Source organism: Corvus cornix, chromosome 3 (assembly GCF_000738735.6).
Source record: "Corvus cornix cornix isolate S_Up_H32 chromosome 3, ASM73873v5, whole genome shotgun sequence".
Classification (NCBI taxonomy): Eukaryota; Metazoa; Chordata; class Aves; order Passeriformes; family Corvidae; genus Corvus; species Corvus cornix.
Genome location: NC_047056.1, coordinates 96,411,189 through 96,431,551, shown reverse-complemented (window position 1 = coordinate 96,431,551; position 20,363 = coordinate 96,411,189). Strand labels below are relative to the sequence as shown.

General features: G+C 38.8%; 1 protein-coding gene across 12 annotated transcripts in view; it reads left to right on the top strand.

Annotated features, from left to right (window-relative positions):
- Positions 1-20,363, top strand: part of MYT1L (myelin transcription factor 1 like) — a 315,746-nt gene that overhangs the window by 293,651 nt on the left and 1,732 nt on the right. For 6 of the 12 annotated variants that reach the window (XM_019282204.3, XM_010393362.4, XM_019282203.3 and 3 more), the window contains 4 exons: positions 12,352-12,443; positions 14,249-14,358; positions 18,835-18,978; positions 19,299-20,363. The exon at positions 19,299-20,363 is cut by the window's right edge and continues 1,732 nt beyond it. In XM_019282204.3, the coding sequence (XP_019137749.1) occupies positions 12,352-12,443; positions 14,249-14,358; positions 18,835-18,978; positions 19,299-19,439 (487 nt within the window). In that variant the 3' untranslated portion in view covers positions 19,440-20,363. The remainder of the gene's footprint in view (positions 1-12,351; positions 12,444-14,248; positions 14,359-18,834; positions 18,979-19,298) is intronic. The other 6 variants (XM_010393368.4, XM_010393366.4, XM_010393367.4 and 3 more) reach the window with 1 other exon arrangement.

The window sequence follows — 20,363 nt, the reverse complement described above, 5'->3', positions numbered from 1 at the left end:
AGTTGCTTGTTCACTTCCAGCAGGATGGGGGAGAGGATCTGAAGTGTGAAAGTGAGAAAACTTTTGGGTTGAGATTAATAGGTAAAGAAAAAGCCACACTCACAAGCAACACAAAACAAGGAATTAATTTACTGCTTCCAATGGGCAGTCAGGTGTTCTGCCAGGCCCAGGAGAGTAGGGCTCAGGTAATGGTGTCTTGGGAAGACAAGCATCATCCCTCCAAATGTCTCCCCCTTCCTCCTTCTTCCCCGAACTCTCTATACTGAGCATGACACCATATGTTGTAGGATATCCCTTGGGTCAGTTGGGATCATCTGTCCCAGCTGTGTCCCCACCTAGCTCCCAGCTTGTGCACCCACAGCCCCATCAGTGGTAGGATGGGGTGAGAAGCAGAAAAGGCCTTGACTCTGTATGAGCACTCCTCAGCAGTAAGGAAAACACCCATGAATTATCCATGCTATTTCCAGCACAAATCCAAAGCACAGCCTCACACTAACTACTCTGAAGAAAATTAACTCTATTCCAGCCAAAGCCTGTACAAAAACATGGTAGTAGAGCTGCAATATACAAGAGGTGATCAAATTATAAGTATTTTTTCCCATTAACAAGCTAATGCTAAATAGAGATGAAAGTGTAGAGAAGGGTGATTTTTCTTTAGCGAACCTGTATCCTTGCTGAGGACAGTAGGACTTACTCCAAGATCCATAAAAAAGTTTATAGAACAGGATTTGTATTTGAGCAGCAAGGGCATGCCACTGTGTTTGCAAAATGTCTAGATGTCGTGGGAGGAAGCAATGGACATCATCCACTGCCTTTTCCCTTCTGAAGGAATGTATGTAGAAATTATCAAGTGGCTATGGGAGATGATTACATATGACACTTGTTACAGACTATCCACTTTATGCATAGGAAGATTTAGTTAATGGTAAGGCTGTCAGAAAGCCCACAGGCAGCAGTTCATTCAGTTCAGCCATTACCACACACACGTCCTAAGGTGAAGGAGCACTGTCAGTGCTGTTTCCTCCAAAAATTCTAGGTTGGTCATAGCTCTGAGTTGCACAACTGCATTGCTAAGCATGGGAACAGACAAATTATGAAAAAGGAAAAGACAAAAAAACCCAAAAAACTTCTAGGCAGGAGCTGCCCTCTGCAACTGCTTTCTGGAAGCTGGCTGATACCTACACTTACATGGATCCTCAGAGGATCTCTAAGTTCTCAAACGTTCAAATCATTTAGGAGATGACAAATGTGAGGAAAGAAGGTTAGAGATGTAGACTTTTCATATGCAGATCCTTTTTCTCATTAAATATGCTTTGCTAGAAATAGACACTGCATAAAAGCCCTCTGTGATCAACCTCAGCTTCTGAAAGGAAGATTTGCAAACACCACCTACAGTCAAACCTCCTGGTGCTCAGGGCTGCAGCTTGAACCGGTGTCCATAGAACAGCAGCTCACCCCAGGATTTGTCTGGGATGGGTGGATGCCCCAAAGAGGCAGCAGCTCTGTTGTACAGATGCTTTACAAAACACAGTCTAGTGGCTACAAATTTGCTCCTAAATTGTTGTAGAGCTTTCAATATTTGCCTGAAGTCACATCCTGTCTTAACAGCAGCATTTCTCAGCTTCACCAATTAAAAACATAAGAATACTTATCATTAGGTCAGCAATGGCTCTCCAGCCTATCCACATCTTTTTTCATAGTGTGAACTTAAACTGAGCACCGTGTTCCAGGTGTGGCCTGACAAGGGCTGAGTGGGACAATGACTTCTGTGTCTCTGTGATGATGCTCTTGTTGATGCAGCCCAGCTCCCCGCTGGTTCTCTGTGCCACAGCAGCACCTCTCACTTACACTGAGCTTGTCAGCCCCAGGATTCCCAGGTCCCTTTCCACAGAGCTGCTCCACAGCCAGGTAGGCCCCAGCCTGTGCTGCGCTCCTGGGTTATGTTTTCCCAGGTGCAAGACCTTACACTTGTCTTGGTTAAACTTCATAAGATTCTTGTCAGCCCACTCTCCCAGCCTATCCAGGTCTTCCTGCAGTGTGACTTTCCCTTCCAAGGAGTTCACTTCCCCACTCAGTTTGGTATCATTATCAGACTTCATCAGGATACACATGGTCCTATTGTCCAGGTCATTTATGAAGATTGTAAACAGGATTGGGCCCACTATGGATCTCTGGGAGACCCCACTTGTGGCAGGTTGCCAGTTTGAAGAGGAGCTGTTTACCACCGTGTGCAGCCTCTCAGCCAGTTACCTACCCACTACACAGACCATTTGTCCAGACCATAACATATGTTTCTCTAGGAGGAGGCTATGGGAAACCATATCAAAAGCCTTGGAGAAATCCAGGTAGACAATATCCACTGGTCGACCCCATCAACCAAGCAGGTTACTTCATCACAAAAGGCAAATTTGCTTTTGCAGGTTTGTCAAGCACAGCTGGCCCTTGGTGAATCTATGCTGGCTTTTCCCAATCATGTGCTTCGTCTGACTTGTGATAGCCCACAGGAGGATTCATTCCATAATTTTCTCAGGGACTAAAATAAGGCTGATGAGCCTGTAGATCTTCCTTTCAGCTCTTCTTGTAGGTGGGGTTGTCACTATCTTTCTTCCAGTTTTCTGGGGTATCCCCTTACCTCCACAACTTCTCAAAGATTATGGAAGCCTTGCAACAGCATCAGCCCACACTCCTCACACCCTTGGGTGGGCAATGTCAGGGCCCATGGATCTGTAGCGTTAAGCTCCTGTAACAGTATACTTGCAACTCTTCCATCAGTGATGGTCAGTCTGTTTGCATCAACCTGGAATTTTGTTCCCAAGGCCTGGTGCCCAACAGTGTTGGTAAATACAGAGGTGAAGGAAGTGTCAAGAACCTCTGCCTTTTCTGCATTGTTGGTGACTAATTCACCTCTCCCATATTACAGTGGGCCAGTATTTTCCTTCTGTTTCCACTTGCTGTCTGTGTGCCTAAAGAACCATTTCTTGGAGTTTTTTACATTTCTGGCCAGTTTCAGTTTGAACTGAGCTTTTGCTATTCCAGCTGCATCTTTGCATCCCCCGGCAACAGCCTTGTCATTCCCAATGGGTATTTGCCCACTTTTCCATCTCTGGCTCTCTCTTGGTTTTGAGCAGACCCAGAAGCTCGCAGTTAAGCCAATTGCAAGCATCCTTTAAAACACAGATGAAAACTGCCAGATGAATTCTCAAGGTGCTCTAAATTTCCAAAATACCCTATTTGTCAGGAGTCTGTGTCCAGCAATATCTTTTGAAAGGTGTTCCTGTGCTGTACACTGAAAATGGTAAAAACTTTGCAGAGAGAAATCTATTTATTTCTGTTTGTGAAACGTAAATACTGTCAAACTCCAGATTTGTAAGAAGCTTTTAATATGCAGTGCATTAAAGTATTTGATTGCATCTATTTCTAGCCAGGTCTCTTGTCAGGTCAACTCTCATCCATGCTTTTATTTGTTGCAACAGTAAGTTGACAGAGTGCCACATTTCTGTCAAAATTAATTCACTCTTAGTTCTCATTGTTTTACTTTTTCTCTGATAGGCTTTTTCAATTGTTTAGGGTGTTTGTTTGTTCATTTGGTTTTAATCTGCCTGTCCCCTCCCTGCCATTGATTTATTTTGCTGTTTTTCCTATAAGCTGTACATTGCAATTCAGCAGGAGAACATCATACATCATTAAGAGTATAGAAGAACTAACCAAATTCACTGCATTTAACAGCAGCTACAACTGACAATGATAAGCATCATCATGATGACATAATTAAAAGATGACAGACATGGAAGTGCATTGACATTTCCAAGAAGACAAAGAAAGAAATGTGGCAATTAAATGTAATAATAGTATACATAAAGAAAAAAAAATTAAAATAAAATCTTTGTGGTGGGTCCTACAGTACACAGGATTTTTTTACTTAGTAATTTTGTGTTGACCCATAAGCTTAAAGGAAAAGGGTCCTCCTAAACCATATTTCAACACCTTTCTCTTCCCATCCTCCTTCTCTCCTACTTTAGTGTTCTGGTCCTTTTCTCTTTTCTGTCCCTGTGGCTCCTGTTCAGTCTTCTTACTTCTGAGCTTCTCAGTCTCCAGCATTTGAGGTAGTTGGTCCACTGGCAGAACAGGACTGGCAGTCTCAGGCATTGCTTCCAGCAAGCATTCTTCTGCTCCAGGCCCTGCAGCCCTGAACAGGACTGGTGGCAGGGAAGTCTCCCAGTTCTCATATGCACAAAGTACATGGAGGGTCTGGCACTAAACACTAATTCACATCCACTTAGTATGTCCAAGGGACAGTCTGTCAGAGGCTTATAGCTCTGCCAAATCTACTTTCGTTTTTATGAGAATAGCAGAATGCATCTCTAAACTCAGAGCAACACCCCATGAAATGTCATTTCTTGCTCCAATTCATGGACAGTTAGAGTTATTCACTGAATTATTTGGACTTTTTTGTTCCCCTCAGTAGGTACAAAACAATGTATATGGACAAAACAGTGGTATAGAAGTATATTGTGAGAAATAGAAATATTTTTCCAATGACATTTGGAAAAAAAAATTAGCCTGGCCAGACAGTTACTATTGAAGATTTCAGTCAGATCAGTTAAAATCTGGCAAAAGTTAGAAGTGACTAAATGCAGAGCCTGGTTGTTGAAAGAGTCAGGCCCTTTGACTCTAGGTAGTTCTGCCAGCTCTTTTCATTACAAGCTGGAAGAAGGACGGAATAGTATTTTAATCAGATGTACTATCTGTTAAACTGGAAGGCTCTTAAGAGTAAGCTAATCCAAAGGGACTTAAGAGGTTTACTTACCTTGGGAAAGTCACAGAGAAAATAATAAGGAATCCATATTAGAAAAAGCAGACTGCACAATATAAACAAGAAAACTAATTTTGCTGAGCAGACCTGACAAATTGCAGCAGACAGCAATTGTACAGGTGCTTGCAATGTGACACCTCCTAGATTTCAGGCACTTAGCAGAAGCTGTCTGGTTATAAGTCTGCTTGTCCTCATTCCAGACATAGCCCATAAAAAGCAGGGAATACATGATGACTTTTTAGATTTCAGGAGGCATGAATTTTCCTCTTGAAGTACTTTTTCTCTTTGCTGTCTGTACAAGTGTTTAGAGAAATTGTGCTTCATTTTAAGTGCCAGAGTGAGCTGGACTTGGTCACTAAATAGATCACTTGAAATTTTGAGCTGCCGAAGAGCACTAATCAGAGGTGTGTAGCTAAACATACACCTTAGCTATTTATATACAGGAAGTCTCAACCTTTCTCCTTCACAATACATGCCCTATTCAACAGCCCAGTATATACTGGTCTTCAGGTCATCTGTCCTGTTGTGGGCAGTCACCAGACAGGAGAGGCTGATAAGCTTTGCAGAAGCCAGCCCCCAGCTCCTGGGGCACTCAGTTGTTTGCCATTAAGTGTACGGCTCAGTGCTGGGGTCATCTGTAAGTCACGTAATGTGCTGCAGTGGGTACTCACTCACCAAAGAATAAAAAAGAGATTTTTGAGCAATTGTTGCATGTTGGGCAAGAGCCAAACCTCCTTCCCTCTTCAGGGATGATACAGATCAAAGCTCGTTAACACATGTGAGAAGCCCACCCACAAAGCTGTTTTGCTGACTAAGCAGCTTCAGTTAACTAAATATGATGTAAATTTGCCAAGGGACTACTGTGCCCAGCTGAAGGGCAACTTTGGCAGTGCTCTTACAGTCCCAGCATTTCAAGATTCATTAATCCCTTTTCTGGTGTATATTTATGCCCCAGGGGGCTTCCTTTCAAATTGAGTCTCAGGGCCTTTTCTCTCAGCTTTGCCATGTTAACAATTCTGCATAATTTCTATTTTTTTTATTGCCTGATGCATGCTTTATTCTTTTGTTATGAGGGATAGGCATAATTAAGCTATAACGCTGTCTTACCTTTTAAATCTCCAATAAAAAACCCCAAAAACCTTATCTTCTTCTGGGTGGCCATTCACTCTATCTCATTGTCCTGACTGACCAGATTTTAATGCTAATTCAACCCTCCCCCCCTAAAATAAGAACATAGTTCTTTCCAGAAAGTCATTCTGAAACAATGATCAGATATCATTAAAATAATTTTGGAAAGCTTGCATTTTGTTTTAATCATAATGGCTATATTTTTTTTATGACCATTTGGGTAGCGGTTTAATTTTTCTTACTGCTGAAGCCAATGCAAAGATCTATTTAAACAGAATAAAATATCAGCTACTTTCCTCAGCAACTTCGGAAAGCAATTTGAATTCAGAGCTGTCACTTTCCACATTACATCGAACTTTTAGTATTTGTAGTATTAGTATTTAGTATCTAGTATTAGATTTCCCTCCTGATTCAAAATTGAAGTTTTTCACCCCAAGCATTCAGGTGTGAGTTGTAAATGCACCCTAAAAACCCACAAAAAACCCCAACCAGCCAACCAACCAACCAAACAAAAGGCTTTAGCCAGGAAACAAGACCTATAAAGGGCCACATTAATAAAAATCATTCTTTTCCAGTGAAGAATTCTGAAACTGAGCTGAACAGATGATTTTTTTTCCGACACCCGACACCATACAAAGACAGTTGGGGTTGTGTGGTCAGTAGGGAGAAGAGATTCCTCTATGAGTCACGTCAATCTCCATGCAAACAAAACTACCTTGTTTGCAAAACCTCTCTCCTGGATTCCCTTTGCTTCACATCTCAGTAAAAACCTGGGGAAAAGCCAATCACCCTTGAATGTAAATAAAACTGAGTGCTGGTTTAGGGAGGGTTCCTTTTATCTACGATGGAGCTGTGCATAGAGTATTTAATCCTTTAAGGTGTGTAGCAGAATTTACTCATGGGAATAAGGAAATTGCTAAAGCTGATACCCTTCAACATAGGAAAAAAGGAATAGTTCATGGATTTAATATTAAACCAAGGAATGGGCTACTTTGATCACTGAGTTTGATCTCTTAACTTGAACTTCAAACATTAGCAAATAGTTGAGGAGCTTAGTCGTAAAAGTAAGGTTTCAGCCATTAACAAAATAAAACAGTCATTCTCACTGTGATCTGTATTTCCCTGAATTTCAAAAGAATTTACATCTGGGGCTTGTTTTGAATGTATCTCTAGTTAAAAGAGGTCCCTTGAAAGTGACTTGTTCTTTCCTCTAGTCTATAGACAATGCTATTTTTAATAAACAGGAGAAGTGTTTCATTTTCTTTTTGAAAAATCGCTGTGGTAGTGAATCTATAAACATCTTGCAGGGTTTATGAAGTTTGTCCTTAGAATGCTTTTTGGGTACTACAGGTTGAGGCTCTGGTTTCTTTACACCGTTTCTTTCTTTGTAAACTTCAACAACTTTCTTTGTAAATTTGTCAACTTCAACTTTGACATACCAAATATAAAAGTTGTGTTTTATTTGACCTTTATCTACTCCTTTCCCATATCCCTACTTCTCTGTTTGGAAAGTGTTTTCTTCACTTGACAAGCCAAGTGCAATTTCTTCAGCTTCAAGAGGGACTAAACTGCATCTGTGTGCTGAGGAAAAAAATGTATTTAACACACAGCTGGAACCCAGATAACTAAAATCGGTCACCCAGACAATTGCTCCATTTGGTCAATGATCTTCCACTCTGGTGGCCTCTGTTGTTTACATCCCTGAAGACAATGCAATTACATTCTTGAAGCAGTTCAGGATTTTAGCCCACATTTATTTATTTTTTAATTTCTCAGTAAATGTGCACTGAACACTACCTAAATACCCCTTTAAAACTTTTTTTCACCACTAATTTTCATTTTATTTTTGAACACATTTCACCCCCTTTTCAAATCCACTGAATATATGGCAAGGCACTGGTTGCATTAAGATAACCACAGTGCTAAACCAGAAAGAAAATTCATTCTTCACGTTATGTTCAATTCTAATAGATACAATCACCATATAGTCTTTATAGTATTTTGTTAAGTTATGGCAGAGGGTGATTTTCTAGGATGAATTGCCAGACCATACTTTTCTTTCTCAAATTAGAGGTTAAGCCCAACAGTAGAAATTAATCAAGAGCAAAGACACATTGCATCCCAACAAAATAAGGTGCTGATGGTCATCTGGTTGTTGATACAAGAGAGACTCACAGCTCTTGGTGGATCAGAAACTCAGAGGGACCCAGGAGCCGGGTGCTGGTGCTTCTCACAGTCCCACCAAAATGCTGTACCTTCAAGCCCTGTGGCATCCAGAGTCTGACAGAGATAATGCATGGCTTGGCACGTTTATACTGAATTTATTACAGCAGTACCCCAGCAATGTTGTTAGAAAGTCTAACTCATTTTTATTATGGAAAGAGTACTCAACTATGTTTATATTTTCTTATAATTTCTCATGTGTATGAGAATAATGGCAGGAGCAAGTGAGATAATTGTGATTAATTTTACTAGTTCTTTGCTGGAATGATTAAGCTGCAGAATTATGTAAAAGTCAGTGTAAAGTTTGAAAACCTATGACAAACATCAACTGTAAAGGCTTCAAACTTAAGCATAGAGTATCTTGAGTTGGAAGGCACCCACAAGGATCATCTAAGTCCAGCCCCAAGAATCACTCCATGTGCCTGAAGAATATTGTCCAAATACTTCTTGAGCTCTGTCAGGCTTTGTGCTGTGACAACTTCCCTGGGGAGCCTGTTCCAGTGCCCAACCTCCCTCTGGGTGAAGAACCTTTTCCTAATATTCAACCTAAACCTCCCCTGACACAGCTTCATACCATACTTAATGTGAGGATAAGTATTATCCTTAACAAAACTACTACCTAGATGTTTCTCGTGGTCTTTTTTTCATTTTTGAGATACTTAAAGCATATGTTGCATAACTCTTAAAGCACTGAAATACCTTTCAGTTGTATTCTTTTGTTTGCCAGTCACAGGAAAAAAAAAAATCGTATCTACTATTTTCTGTCTCCTTTTGGCTTCTGTCTCCTTCTACCCCCCAGTCTTCTAGAAATCTCAGGCAGCTCTGTCTCACTGGGATTTCAATTCAAGCTTTTTGGTTAACTTTACACCTCTATGAGGTTCAGCCTCTGTACAATAGTCCACTTTTGGTGCATATATCCTGACTTCTTTTGGTTGTTCTCAAATCAGACAAAGAGCAGTTGCTTTCAGTAGTAGTAAACATAATCAATAAGATAAAATGGAAGAGGTTGAATGTCCTTGCAGAGTAGAAGCTTATTCTAAAAGTCCTAATTTACTTTTTTAGTTACTTAAAACAGTTTTAGGTAACTTAATTAAGAACAGAGCAAAGCAAAAAGGATGCACATTGCTATATTTGACTAACTCATTTTTGAAGAATTTAGACACGTTAAACAAACTGTAGCAAAATTCAATACTCTAATTTAGGTTACTAACTTGGTATCTGCTTCACTGAAAGTGCCTGGCTCAGGAAAGTGAGATAATCTGCTTACAATATGATATACAAATAACGAAGAGACAGATTTGCCAGAAAAGACCTGCATAGGAAGTCAATGGCATGCTCTGGCTTTGGCATCTTCCTCTGTGGTGAGCAGGATACCTTTGGGAGTTTTGAACTCTTTCTTGAATTGCATAAAGCCACTGGAAAATTTGGGACCATCTTTTCATTCATAGCCTCTTAAGGACGAACACGTAACAAGCTAAAAGTAATCATAGAGGTGTATGATGCACGTTAAAGCCATGCATGTAAGGATTGGGGAAGCAAAAAGAAGAAGCTTGTGGCTTAGGCATGCAGATGCATTTCAAGAAACCCATTTTGGTCAAAGCCCTCCTTTGTCTGTGCATATTGTATTAAATCACCAGCGGGTTAGAACAAAACTAATCTGGCTACAGAATGTGGAAGCCTTCTGCATCCTCACTTGTATGCCCAAAAAATAAGCCCTTTGCCTTTCCCCTCACTAACTCACGGTTCATCTGGGTGCCTCCAGAAGAAGGTAGATAATCCATGCAGAAGGACTCTCCAACAGTTCTAGCAGCAAGGATGGAGCACAGCACCCAGATCTTTGTGGTCCGGTTTAGGCAGAAGGCATCTGGTGCCCAGGTGCCTGAACTGCAGCCGAGCTATAGGTGCTCCCTACATGCCTACCCCGGCACTCGATCTCTCTGCAATGGCAATGGGCCACAGGAGTTGCTGTTTGCCAGCTAGAATGTGACCACTCCATTTTGTGGAATAGGAAAGCTTAGTATTGTACATATGGAACTTTGTACCTGGGGCCTCAGGGTGAGAGCGCACCTTGGAGCACCCTGGGCATACCAGTGGAGAGGCAACCTTCCAGACAAGCTGAAAAGATATCTACAGGTTTAGGCAGTCCTGAAAACTTGGTGTATAGAACCATGGCCCGGGAACAAGATCAGGTCCTTGGCACCAAAATTTGGATTTAGGCACGCTGAGTCTCACGGTAGATTTCTAATACTTCTGAACAAAATTTTTTTTGTTTGATTGTTTTTGTGTGCTCTCAGGTGTGCTGTTCTAGCATCCAGATTTCTTGTTGGTCTGTTTGAATGCTGTACTTTTAGGCTGTTTGAAGGCTGATTTTACTTTGAGGGATTCCCTATGCTGTCATCAGTCAAGACTTTTAGAGAGGAAAAGGCTACAGAACAAGATGAGAATAAACTAATGCAGTTGTTGTAATGCCCAGTGATGCTAACTTGTTCTAAAAAAGAGTGAGGACAAAATATGAGACAATTCATTAAATCAACAGAAAGATTACAAAAATGAAGTCAGTTAAATGATGCAGAAACTTTGTATATACTGTTATCTCATTTCTTTCTCTGTGCCAACATTTTTTCCCAAGATGCCAAATCCTCTCCTCCTTAATCGTCTTTAAGGCTCCCTTTGACACTTCAAGAGGACAGTTGTTTACAGTCACACACTGAATCCATAGCAGACCTTGGAACAGTAATTTGGCGTCCTACCAACTAAGCTACAGCCAAAAGCTACTAGGTCATGCTATTTCTTGATACTACTAGTATTGCTTTATTATACATCTTCTTAGTCACAAAGCTGTAGAAAATGTTGAGCACAGATTCTTTTGCTGAGAAAATAAATTTTTTTATATATTTTTCTAAGAGCAATACTTTTTTGTATTACTGCACTTGGTAGCAGGCTTTTCAGAGAAACATTTTAAATAATCAAACACTATATGTAAATTAGAGGACTTTATTTAGAAGAAAGTTGTCTCTTTACTTAAGGAATTGCTTTTAATCAAATACACTGCTTTCCTCCATATTACAGAGTGATTATTTGAGTATTAGATTTGAATCTGATTTGCACAATTAAAAATTGTAAATAAAAGTCTTCCTTTGCATCTGGAGAGGAAATATAAATGTGCCTGTATGCAATGAGAACTACGTGATGTTACTCAGTTTCCATGGCTATGAAAACTGAAATGTTGAGACAACAGGAAATTGTTTAGCAAGCTTCCAAATTCCCTTCACTAAAGCTAGGGCTTCCTTAGAATAAGATTATAGTTTTCCATCATTAAATTAGATTTAATATATATTTTCTCTTATCTGTGGTAGTGCAACTACATTAAAGATATGATTCTGGAAAAAGGAGGTAGTTTGGTGTGTACCATTATTTGTTAAATAGTGAGCACTGTCTGATCATTACTTTTATTTTTTACAATAAAGCCTGCTAAGACTGCATTTGCTGTCAAACTGTTTTGTACAATGTAATTAAAAAGCTTAATATTTTTGCAACATGAGAGAGGAGATAACTGAATGTACATCCATAAATGTAACAAATATGTATTATAAGGCATATATATCCCCTGTCAAGACAAGGTCATTTTTATTGGAATGACTTTCCTTGGGCTCCAAAAAAACAGCCAACACATAGTTACTGCCATTTTAAGAAAAAATTTAGAAAACAGCAATTTAGTCAGCTCCATAGGTGATATTCACAATATCACAAAGAAAAACACAGTTTATGAGAGCTAGTCATTTGGATGTGAGAGGTTGCTCATGTCCTCTCATCATTCAGTTCCATGTTTGAACATTTCAATCAAAAAAGGGTGGAAGTTCAAAGCAGGGACATGTAAATTCAAGTGGAAATATTAACACAAAAACTGCTTTTAAAATAAAACGTTTTATTAAAAGTATTTTGTCTTTAAAAAATTGGACTGTATATCTGACTTTTATATTAGCTGGCTATGCAAAAAGAATTTGGAAGAAAAAACACAACAATGAAATCACTACTGGTAAGTCCTTTTCTTTTTCAGACTAGTGCACTCTTTCAATGCTAGGCAGTGAAGATAAACTATGTCTCTGATACTGTTTTTATTACAGTTTTGGATTACAGATTTCTTTTCGATGACCTGTCAAAATTAACAGGCTCCTTACTGTTCACAGTTTATCAGGATGCCCCAGAGCTACTTCAGCAATGAAGAAAGCAAAGCTGTCTGGAGAACAAATGCTAACAATAAAGCAGCGGGCCAGTAATGGTAAATTTTTAATCATTACCTCCTTAAATACTAATTCTCTGTAAACTAAAGTTACTGTTACTCTCCTGCCTTTTCTCCTACATGTATAAATCCACTCTGTATAAATTGGGAATTCACTGTCAGTAGAAGTGAAACCAGGGTTTATGCTCTGGAAACCTGAGCCAGGAGTAGAGCAGTCAGACTGAGTTATGTCTATATAAATCTAAAATATTTCAAAGTAGAATATACCATTATAATTTGCTGGTTCACATTTCATTCATCAAAGGTCAGTAGTTAGCCTTATATTGTTGCAGGATTCAGAAGAGAAAAAGGGTTTATTTCCGGAATGCCAATTCCTCCTGAGTTCCCCTGAATTCATTTGGACCTATGGCTCTGTAACCTCTGGCGGATGGAGATGGCTTTGTGCCATTTCAGCTCCAGTAATCGTAATTCTTCCTGGGAACCTTGAGTTGCAGGGAAGATGATGAAAGTACCTTGGATGAAAGTCAGGATAGTACCCTGGTAGTTGAAGTGCAGTGAAAGCAAAACGTAGGTGCTTCAGTTCAAGTAAAGAATACGCAAAAGATTTGTCTGGGAGGTGCCCAAGTCCCGAATTTGCTTGGAAAACTATGTAGTCACTTAGTCAGTGACAGTGCATGCCTTCTTAACTGCTGGTGTTAACTGCATTTAGAGCCACAGAGCATCTGAATGCAGTGCAAGAGGCACCTCTGCCCACACGGCCAGCACAGCTGGAGAACGCAGTGGCTGTCTTTGTTCAAGAGCTTGTAACCAGGGAGTGCAAGATCTGGGTGTTACTTTCTCTACAACCTGGGTAGTATTGAAAACTGTATCTGCCGTGCCCAGGAAGAATGCCTTATGGAGTAATATGTGGATATTTTGGCTACTTGGACGCATGGCCTGCCTAAGCAACCCAGTCCACTGATGGGGTGACTACATCAGTGGACAAGGAAAGGGATAGGAAGTCACTTACCTGAACTTCTGTAAAGACATAGCCATGGTCTCCCACAGCGTCCTTCTCTCTAAACTGGAGAGAGATGCATTTGATGAGTGGAGTGTTAGGTGAATAAGGAATTGGTTGGATTGTCACATCCAGTGGTCAATGGCTCAGTGTCCCTATGGACATCACTGACAAGTGGTGTCCCTCAGAAGTCCATATTGGTACCAGTGTAATTAATATCATCATTAATGACATGGATGAAGGGATCAAGTGGACCCTCAGCAAATTTGCAGATGACACCAAGCTGAGTGGTGCAGTGACAGACCTGAAGGACAGGATGCCATCCAGAGGGACCTGGACAAGCTCGAGAAGTGGCCCATGGGAATCTTGTGATGTTTAACAAGACTGGGGCAAGGTGCTGCACCTGGGTCAGGGCAACCCCCGGTATCAACACAAGTTACAGGTCATTTTGATAATGCTGTGATATGAAGAGATTAGCATGTTAAGGTTTTTTACTTTCCTTCAGAAGATCTGTAAGTGGACATACTCTTTAAATAAATTATGTATGACAGTGGAGTGAAATTTGTTGCTGCAGGTGCATTTCTTGTAATATAGAGTTAAATGAGTGTATATAAAGATCCTTTTGATCCTCTAGGCATTTTCAACACTTTCACTGGAGAATGACTGCAATTTAAGAAGGAAAAGTAGTGGAAAATACTTCTTTTTAACTTCAGAATAAAAGTTTGAAGAATGCTTCCTTTTTCTTTCTTGCTTGAAATAAATTTATTTTCAAATATGGAAATATTTAATTCACTGAGCTCTGATTTAAACCTAAATTATTTTGACACTTTATTTTTATGTCACACAGGTATAGAAAATGATGAAGAAATTAAACAGTTAGATGAAGAAATCAAAGAACTAAATGAATCCAACTCCCAGATGGAAGCTGATATGATTAAACTCAGAACTCAGGTAACAGTTTTATGAAGCCCTAAATTCAAGATGCTTTTTCTATATGACTGATTAAAAGAAATATAGGAAATGTATTGTTCCCTTTTATGTTTCTTATATATTATGATATCTATCCATAATTTGCTATTTATAAATCTGAAAACAGTGTTCATTATGCACTTTCCACATCAGTTCCCAACAGTAAAAAAACCAAAAAGAACTCAGCAAAATACATTCTTTAAAATAATGGCAAAGCATGACGTGCCATGGTCAGCTTGGTATTTCCCCTTGATAAGGCTATGCCTTTCTAATAGCAGTTAAAATATTGTGTGGCAACATGGTCATTAACATAAGTTACAAGGTGAAGGAGCCCAGATGAACAACATGGCTTTTGCCATGTCTTGAAGAGGAAATTCAGATAGAGGAATGAACACCTGTTACACTTCATCATGTGATACCCTAAGTGCAGCCCTTGGCAGCAGCAGTGGTCCCAGAGATCCAGCTTAATTCTTTTTTCATTCCACATAAATTTGTTGGGGGGAAAAAAAAGCAGAAAACCTAACATTAGACTATTATCTAAAATTCCATTATTCAGCAGTCCTAACACTGGATGGAAAAAGCAAAAGAAGAAAATCAATTGAATTTCCCTAGAATTTTTCAGTGTCCTGCATAGACTCTGGTGCTTGTGTGTTCACATTATTTGAGCGTGGACACCAACAGTGAAATTCATCACAGTCCCCATGTGTCAGTCTTCAGTCCCAGGATCACAGTCATCCAAATGATCTCAATGGAAACAGAGTAAACCATTCATTCCTTGTTACTTCTTTGTCTGCTGCTTGTGGAGATGGGCACCATGTCTATTCTCCTTCTCCTCTTGTATACTCGTAAATGCAAGGCAGGATCTGCCTCTTCAACTTGGTTTTTATTTGACTTCAAATCAAGCCAAATTGATACTTAAACCTCACTGTTACTTTATGCCTGCATTCAGAGTATTGTTGTCATTATTTAGCCTTCATAGGATTTGATTCACAGTTTACACAGTTTCCTAATGTGACCAAATATAACCATAGGGTAATGAGGACAAAATCTGCAAGAACATACAGCAAGAATAATAATGAATGGCAGGAAAATTGCATATATTTATTCTTGAGAAATTTGGTCATAAGTTTTGGATCTGGCAGCTTCCAATTGCTTTGTTTTCTTCTGCTTAATACACTGTAGATGCTATTCACATACAGACTGATTTAGCTGAGTTTTAAAAAAATGTGAAGCCATTTGGCTGTTACAGGTACATTGGTAAATGCTCCAGTTGTCAATAATTTACTGCACTTTCAATTTTATATTTGGCCAGATGAATTGAAAAATAAAGCCATGATAACACTATCACAGGCATAAACATGTATTGAGTTTCAGATTTATCTAGGAATTTCACATCAAGCTTTGATCTGAAATGAGTACAGAAGCCATATTTTAGTGGTCTCAGTTCCAGCTTTCATACTTCAAACCAGTGCCATTGCATATTCTTAGAAATCAGATTAGGCACTTTGTGGAACCATTGCATGTTCTTGGTAAAGGAAAGCTCAGCTGATAATTTTACCGTCAAGTTAAAAGGATACTTTTCACACTTCAGTGCAGCAGATTTTAAAAAAGGGTAGAGTGACTGGCAGTGACACATACGGTTATTAAAATGATCAATGGGATTTTAAAAAGTAGAGGTACAAGAGACCATGAAAACATTATTTTGTCCACCAGTCATCTCTACCTCCTAAGATCTTCCTAAGACAATCCTGATAGGTGCTTGTCTAACCTGTTCTTTACCTCCTATACTCGAAATTCCACAATCTCTGGGTAATCTGGTCTAATACTTACCTGCTCTTACCCAACCAGATACTAAGGCCTTGCAGAGAATCCCAACTAAGTTAAACTTCAGTAAAAATTCAGACGCCTTAGTTTTAAATTCATACACTCTCCTGAAGAAAAGCAATTTACATTTACAACACATAGAGAGTTACATCACAGTCATTATCAAACTATTTAAAGGATCAAAGTCAACAGTCCCCTTTATCTGCAAAAGTAAAATTATATTGGACATAACAAAGTGTTTGCTGATAAACCTTTTGAAATTCATTGTGCAACTCAGATTTCAGTAAGATTTGACAGATGGGGAATGTGCAGTGGGAAAATAGTGGAAATTATGTGAACACCAGAAGTAGCAACAGTCTTGTTTGATACAGATTTGCAACCCATATGATTATAAGTGCCAGTGAAGGTTTTTCATGTGACAGGAACAGGAAATTCTTCCATGTAGAACTTTACTATTTAATAAAGTGAAATGTCAAGCCTTTTTTTTCGTTGGAGCATTTATAAGACTCTCCTTTACTCAGCTGCCTTTTTGCTTAAGACTTTGGAGAAAGTATTTTCAATCTAAGATCTTCTAGTAAATTTGTTCAAATTTAATGTGCAAATATGAGAGGAGCAGAAACATAAAGGGCAGAGGGGAAGAAAAAATCTGCAAATAGTTGTGCATCTCATTCAAACAACACATTATCCTATTTTCAGAATACATACAAGTAAACATTTCTTAGTTTTAGGGTAAAATGTGTTCAGCCTTTAAGCAAACAAATACAACAACTGAATATGCCAGCTTTCTTAAGATACTTACAGATGAATACTAAGTGAAGTGGTGAGATATGCTGATCAGCTGCCACTGTATTTGTAGATACTCAGCATCTCATGAAAAAAGCAAAAAAGATCTATTCAAGTTGCAGTGCTCAGCTAGATTGAAAATCTGTAGAATGGCAGCTCCTGATGAAGTTAGTGTGAGGTGGCTGCAGTATGCCATACTGAACTGAGCTTTCATTGGCATCAGACTCCTCACTCTGGTCTGTAATACAAAAAAAAAAAAAATTTTAGGGTAGAATTTGGAGCATGACTTGACTGTAACAAGCACCTATGAAAGATGTTTTGCATTTGGATACAGCCTTTCCCCCCAATATAAAAAAGCTGAAAGCAAAATAAGACAGGAGGATGTGTGTCCAGGTTCAAAGCTGAAGAAATTATTTTCCCTAGTATTATTTTTTGTGGAAATAGCTCAGAATTAATTAATTGTGACAAAACCAAATCCCTACAATACTGGCAACTTGGATTAACTGCACGTGTAGTCAAAGCAAGAGATACTTAGAGACTGTTCATGTAGACACATCACTTTTCAAAGTTACTTCTGTCAACTGATGGCCTGCATTTCAATAAGCAGACGGAAACTTTAGGTCCAGACAAAACCTTGGTACCTCTAACTACCTGACTGTGCTACCAATTTCCAAAAATTTACGCATCCATGGTCAAGTTAATATGCACTTAAGAACCTATAACCTTCTGCCTGTTACTACTGCACAAACCTCTGACCTTCCCATCAGCATTTTAATTGTATCAATTCTTCCCATAGCTCACTCTCTAGGCCAGTGTAGGAATGGATAAACCTCATTTTGAGAATTCAAAACCTTGTGTTCTTTGGCATTTTTTCCACTTCACTGGCTTCTTTTTTCTTTTCAATGTATATTTTAACCTACATACCCACACAGAGCATACTGTACACTCCTGTAATAGATGTTAACAGTTACCACCCCATGTGGAAAGTAAGGACAGGGCTAGAGAGGAAAGTGCAGACAGATGTGAGTGAGCTCTGCATGTGCTCTTGATGAGCTGGGCATAAGCCAGTGCTCATCTGAAATCCTTGTAGCTCCATTAGCACAATGCTGTCCAAACTCGGGGAAGCTGCCTCTCAGCAATGCTTTTAGCTCAAGCAGGGCACCATGCAAGGTCAGAGTTAATGTGTTTGGTCACCTGGTAATACAGGCAGACCACAGTCTCAGTTGTTTTCACCTGTACATACCACAGGGCTATGTGCAAATATTCTTCAGTTTCTTCAGTTTTACAAGTCATTTTATGTATTGGAAAACTTTCTGAATTTGTACATACATTGCAATAACATGCAGTTGTTCAGCTTTCAAAAGCAGCCCTTTGAATTTGCACAGAGTCAAATTATACTTACAAAGAGCTAAACGCTGGCAGCAAGGAGATGTGCATGCTTAATTAGCAAGATATATGTGTAGCTGAAAATATAAGAAAAGGATGACTTACTGCAGAGTGCCCCTAAGATTAGCTTCTAGGAGTTTAACTGCATGGGTGAACTTGTAGAACTAAGGTCCTTCTTAATGCCTTTTGACTGTACAAGAAAGGCTCTAAAGGAGTGGAATCAAATCCAAATTCATTCACTCACTATTACCAGTATTGAAAAGACAAGCTGTTAAAGTTATACAACATACAGTGGGAATAAAAAAGCCTTAGCAACGATAAGAACTGCAGACTCAAGCAAAACCTTTTTAAGCGTGAATGAATAGACCTTTTCTCCTTTCCCTGGTGGTTCTGTTCTCTCTCCCTTCAAAGAGTGCATGCTTTGTACCAATTTGCCTTATATTACATTGTACAAAAATTTGTCCATTTTAGATTACCACCATGGAGAGCAACCTGAAGACGATAGAAGAGGAGAACAAAGTAATTGAACAGCAAAATGAGTCTCTTCTTCATGAATTGGCCAATTTAAGCCAGTCTTTAATTCATAGTCTAGCTAATATCCAGCTGCCACATATGGTAAGTGATTGAGAGCACAAGTTAAGGAATTTGGCGATCTTCAGTTCACCTCATACAATAGATACCTTTTTTTATGTTTATGTTTCATCAACCAGTTGGATATTTGTGGTAACAGCACTGAAACCATAGAGATACATTTAACTGCTAACAGACATGGAGGGCCTGTTCCAGTGTATCCTGTAAAATTAAGTAAGAGCTAAATAGGCATTTTAAATATTATAAAAATGGTGGCAATATGCCTTGCTAATATGTTATGCTTAAATGAATATACAATTAAGAAAATAAAAGTTGTATATGAACTACTATTTAATATCTCGTAGGAACCAATCAATGAACAAAATTTTGATGCTTACGTGACCACTTTGACGGACATGTATACAAATCAAGATCGTTATCAGAGTCCAGAAAATAAAGCCCTACTGGAAAATATAAAGCAGGCTGTGAGAGGAATTCAGGTCTGAACAGCTGCTATAGTGATGAAAATCTTGCTTAAAAAAAGGATGCCTCTTGTTTTTTGCTGCTGTAATTTACCAGAAAGTGTTATATATTTATTTCTGTTTGAAACAGTGTTATGCTTACAAGACTTCATAATGATTTTATGTCTTGCTTTAAAGATAGTAACTGCAGAATAGTTTTTTGAATACATTCACATTTTGTACGTTTTCATATAAGCTGACATAGTGTGATATGCCATGTAATGTTTATAGCTGCTAATGTATGCACATTTTTGGGGTATATATATTTCTGAAGAGGTAAGCTGATCAAAATAAATAGAGTGTAAATTCTTTTTAATGCTTTAGTGATTAAATGTTTTAGTATTTTGAACTGAAATGGACAAAAAAAAAACAGCTTTGAATGACAATGTTGCAGTCTGCAGCCACTTTTTAAACACTATCATTTTGCCTCATGTTGGAGGATTTTATGGGATTTAAGAAATACATTTTGTGTGCATATTGTTTCATAGCAAGAATTGGTTGCAAAAATGCTTTATTTTTGAACAATGCTTGAAAATATTATGTGACTTTTGTTTTTGAAGGATGGTGTGTGGTGGGGGCAATAAAATGAGGTTTTTTGAATTCCAAGAAAATGGCATGGATTAGATGTAAGTTACAAAATGGGTAATTTATTGTAAGACAACATCAAGCCATGGAAACTTGACAGAAGATTCAAAGCAGCTTAAACAGCACTTTTTTATTAACTTCTAAGCATTACATGGTATGAATATGGGAACTTCCATTATGAAAAGAACTATATCAGAGGTGGACAACGTGAAGATTTCAGCTTTTGTTTTCAAATAAACTTTGGAGCCACCATTCTATTATTTCTACCGGACTGCTAGTGCCCCTCTGAACTATCTGTTATAGCAATGTAGTTCATCTTTCAGA